At 38.8% G+C, this 4,561-nt stretch overlaps 1 protein-coding gene across 1 annotated transcript; it reads right to left on the bottom strand.

Moving 5' to 3' along the window:
* Positions 1–377: 377 nt before the first annotated feature.
* On the bottom strand, positions 378–3,823 carry LOC114311603 (S-locus-specific glycoprotein S13-like). Its single transcript, XM_082889547.1, has 4 exons — positions 3,108–3,823; positions 2,572–2,921; positions 2,320–2,445; positions 378–541 (listed from the first exon to the last, which is right to left on the bottom strand). The coding sequence occupies exons 1-4, from the start codon at positions 3,821–3,823 to the stop codon at positions 378–380; spliced, it is 1,356 nt and encodes a 451-aa protein (XP_082745673.1).
* Between the last annotated feature and the right edge of the window lie 738 nt (positions 3,824–4,561).

Raw genomic sequence — 4,561 nt, 5'->3', positions numbered from 1 at the left:
GCCCCAGTGTCCACCCACCATTCCCTCGGGTTTGACCCCACCATGTTCACTTCTGACACGACGGCTGACAGATGCATGTCGTCCACATCGTGTGGCAATTCCTCAATTTCAGCCATATGTGCCCGGTTTTTGTGTTGGGGAGGGTTTTTCCTGTAGGGCTTCTTCTTCAGACAATCAACTGCCCGATGCCCGTCACTTCCACAGTTGAAGCATTTGCCATCGAACCTAAAAATAGGCTCCTTTGGCTTGTAGGCTGGCCTTTTGGAGATTCCTCCTCTAGCCCCCAACTTTGAGCTTTTGCCTGTTGGTGGTTTTTTCCTCGCCCCTGAGGACTCGCCATGCTCAACCATGTTGGCTTTGACAGTGGAGGTACTCCCTCATTTCTTCATGTTGTCCTCTTCAATCCGGAGCCTGACAATGAGCTCTTCGACTGTCATCTCCTTTCGTTTGTGCTTCAAGTAGTTCTTGAAGTCTTTCCAGCCGTTAGGCAGCTTCTTAATCAAAGCAGCTGCCTGGAATGACTCACTTAGGACCATCCCTTCTGCATGTATCTCGTGCAGAATCACTTGGAACTCTTGGACTTGACTCAGGACAGTTTTAGAGTCCACCATCTTGAAGTCCAGGAACCGGCCAACGATAAATTTCTTTACCCCAGCATCCTCGGTCTTCTACTTTTTGTCCAAGGCATCCCACAACTCCTTAGCCGATTTCTTGGCATAGAACACGTTGAAAAGCGGATCCGCCAAGCCGTTCAGAATGTAATTCCGGCATAAGAAGTCTGCTTGTTTCCAAGCATCCAGAGCCATGAGCTTTTGTTTATCTTGCTCATTCTCCTCTACGGCTGGTACATCTTCACTCAGAAACCTCGCAAGGCTTAGAGTAGTCAAATAAAACAGTATCTTCTGCTGCCATCTCTTGAAATTCACTCTCGTGAACTTCTCCGGGCGCTCGTGATGATTGAGCGGTCCTCCCGGAACAGCCGGAATAACAACAGGAAGATTGACCACAGAGGTCACAGCAGGGTTTGGCAAGCCAGTCGCCCCGGGGTCTGGATCCCCACCAACATTAGCAGTAGCAGCATCAGAGACAGTTGCCATTTCTGAAAAATTACAGTCGAATTTTCACTATTCTGTATTTCCAAAAATCAAACTTAACACTAGAAAATCCCACAATTGGAAATTTAATTCAAAACTAGTCTCACCACGTAACTTAGAATCGAACATGGTCAGGAAATTTTCAGAAAAACTGGAGGGGTCACACCGGTCCCACTTAAAACTCAGTTAACCTTAGACAAAACTTTCAAGAGCATGTTGACTCCTAGTCCATGGGAAACAACTTTAAGAATTAAATTTTCCAAGGGATGAACTAGGTTAAACACACCAAGTTCCAAACTGTACAAGCAATTACAACAAAATTGCTACAATAATTACAAGCAAATAAAACGTGCTTTACATATTTAGGCCAAATTAATCGTTTTTCCCATTTCCATAGGTATGCCAGCAATAAAGGGTTAGCAGCAAAATACAACAAAACCTCCCTCAGCTTTTCTTTGCTTTTGGCAAAGTAGTGATTGAAGGGGAGGGTAAACATGTAATTAATCTTGTGTTGTGTTCCCCTTCCTTTTCTGTTGGTCTCTCACCAACGTTTTGGCTTCAGCTAGCAGATGATGGGGTGTTCTTCATAGTGCCAACTGAGTTGGAATTTGGGAGATACATTTTTATGCTTTTTGCTCTTGCCTTCCCCTTTGTTGATGTATTTTCAAATGCATTGCATGTTTTGATTTCATTAATAAAGGCTCTTTCTTTTGCTGATTTGAAAATAAAAATAAAAAAACAAAACTATCCCAAAACTGAAGATGCAAGGAAATAGACCTAACAATATTGTGCAACTATCTTATCATAAAGAACCAATGAACTATTAGGATTAAGCTATTGCAAGTCATTATTCATATGTTGTCTTTGACAGAGGCCAATGCGAGCAAACATTAAGTCAACAAAAGGCTGGGCTTTTTTGCTGTGCAATATGTGGACTTATGTATGTATTTTTATAAGATCATGTAATAATACTAGATTCATTAAGAACAAGTCAGATATTAACTCCTTATTGTGTAACATTTTCAGTATTCACCCCGCAGACAGTTTTATCTCATATAATTTAGTTATAAATCATACTTTTATTTGTTGTTGCTTTCCATTCTTTTTTTTTTTTCTTTTTTTTTTTTTATAGTTCTATTCATTTAATTAACATTTAAGAAATCTTTAGTTACTATATATTCCGCATAAGTTAACTTTCAACCAAATTAAGGAACCTTAGATTTACCTCTTGCTTGTTTTATCCTCTTCCATATTATACAAGAAGCAAGGAGGAACAACAACAAAGCTACTGAGATGGGTATAATCACCAACACGAGCCTCTTCTTCTTCTCCTTGGAATCTGATCTAGACACTACAAACACCATCCAGTGAAAATTATATTTAAAAAAAAAAAAAAAAAAAAATCTGTGCAGTTTATGTGTTTGGGCCAATTTACGTAGCCTAATGAATTATTGAACACAAATCACAAGAAACGTGCCTAGGTCTGCAGCTGTAACCTGAATATACAGAGTTTGATCACCAGGATTTGGGAAGCTTCTAATATCAATCAGATCCCCATACCAGAGCAAGCATCCACTTCCCCCTCCAGCAATATCGGAGTTAGCGTAAGCAGTACAAGAACAATTCTTTATACACTCCAATTCACATTCTTTAAGCGTCATACTGGTGTTCATAAAAAAATCTAACAAATCAGGGACGATCACGCTTTCAAATGCCACAAATCCTTCTCCGTCCGAGCAGTTTAATGGGTATTTGCAAACGCACCCACCATCCCAAACATCCGTTGTCCAATCTTGCGATGATTTAGGAGTGTATCCAACCAAACAACTACACATGTAACCATTAGAGATTGAGCAAATAGAATTAGAGCCGCAACGCCCATAACTTCTACATAGATTACTAGGTTCTGTACTAATGACAACCCACTCTAGGTTCCTATTGTTCCATATCACACTTTGTATTGTCCCGGTGTAATTCAAAACCAACCTTGTTGGCTGTTGTTATAGATCAAACTCGAAATACACCTCCTCTGAATTATCAATGAAATTAGTGTTGAAGATAGCGTTTTTAAGCCCGGCTCCATTAAACTGCAGACCATTCCATATCCCACTTCGGTACTGCTTAACGGACCCTTTACGTATAACGGTTTGTGGAAGACCATCAAGATCGAGCACATAAGAGAAATCTCCGAGTGAAGGATCATCTGCGCTCTTCCACGATGTCAAATACCGGTCCAAACCAATCTTCAAGTCCCATCCAAACTTCATACCAGCTATCAGTGTATCTGAAGGAGGATCAAAGCTTTGCCAGATATAACTTTCTGTGCTCCCACCATTTTCACTTCTCAAAACAAGATTTCCAGAGTCTAGGAGTCGTGCAACAGTTGGTTTTGACGATATGTTCTGGATACCGGAAGACCAAGCAACTGTTCCTCCACTGTCAAGAAGGATCAAATTTCCATCATCCCCAATCTTTAGACCCCCCGATGAATCATTAAGCGGTCTGTCTCTGTTCGCCACCCAAACAATGGTTTGAACTGGGATATTGTTATACCATATCCCCAAGTATCGGCTCCTGGAATTGCTTGTATTAAAGAAGCCTAACTTGAAATCTCCCCTAGCAGATACTAATCCCCCACTGCCATTGATTTGCTGGTATTGATTTAGCATGTCATCTGCTAAAACAAAAGCAGACCAGTAATATGAAATAGCAAAAATAATGATTCCCATGATCTAATTTAGCATCTCCTCTTCACTCTTTTGGAAATTATGATGATGCTATCATGTGTATTCTTTTTCCTGACCTAATTTAGCATGTCCTCTTCACTCTTTTGGAAATGGCGAACAAAGCAAATAGAAGTTGTATACTGCTATTTCTATAAGAAAAATTGGTATATATGGGTCAATGAGGAAGATAATATTCAAAACTTGGAAATCAGCAAGAGAATAAGACTATGTCACGTCACTGCTAGAGAAATTTGATAAAGCAGTTTGAGATGTTACTTTGTTATGTGTTTTCCCATTTCAACAGTTCCATTGTTTCCAATTTTTTTCGACACTATGTATAATTAAATATTGGAGTTTCTTAGAAGATATTAATCAACATCAGATCGTAAGTTTGGGTTTTTTTTTTTGGCTAAAATAGCCAAAAAAGACAAAATAGACTAAAAAGTCAATAAGATAAAATATCACATCCAAACCATAATCATTATATTTTTTCTCTTACAAAAGTCAAAAAAACCAAAAAATTCATCTCAAACGAGACTTTTTAGCCCAGGATAAAAAAGCCAAAAAGTCAAAAAGTCAACCCACATCCCAAATAAACTGTAAGGAATGACCATATCATTCGATTCAATTTCATTTTAGTGAACCAAACCTACATTATAGTATTAGCAGTTTAAAAATGAAGGTTTACAAAATTTAAAGGGAAAAAAAAAACAAATTAATTGGTGAATTATTTAGAAGTAA

This window comes from Camellia sinensis, chromosome 9 (assembly GCF_055761805.1).
Source record: "Camellia sinensis isolate YWXY chromosome 9, ASM5576180v1, whole genome shotgun sequence".
NCBI lineage: Eukaryota > Viridiplantae > Streptophyta > Magnoliopsida > Ericales > Theaceae > Camellia > Camellia sinensis.
The sequence above is the reverse complement of the archived record's forward strand: the minus strand, read 5'-3'. Positions and strand labels throughout refer to the sequence as shown.

Coding starts and splice junctions, on each gene's coding strand:
- LOC114311603 (XM_082889547.1), bottom strand. CDS start 3,823: ATGGGAATCATTATTTTTGCTATTTCATATTACTGGTCTGCTTTTGTT. Junction 2,446..2,571: donor GGTTACAGCTGCAGACCTAG/GCACGTTTCTTG, acceptor TGGTGTTTGTAG/TGTCTAGATCAGATTCCAAG. Junction 542..2,319: donor GAGGATAAAACAAGCAAGAG/GTAAATCTAAGG, acceptor AGATACATGCAG/AAGGGATGGTCCTAAGTGAG.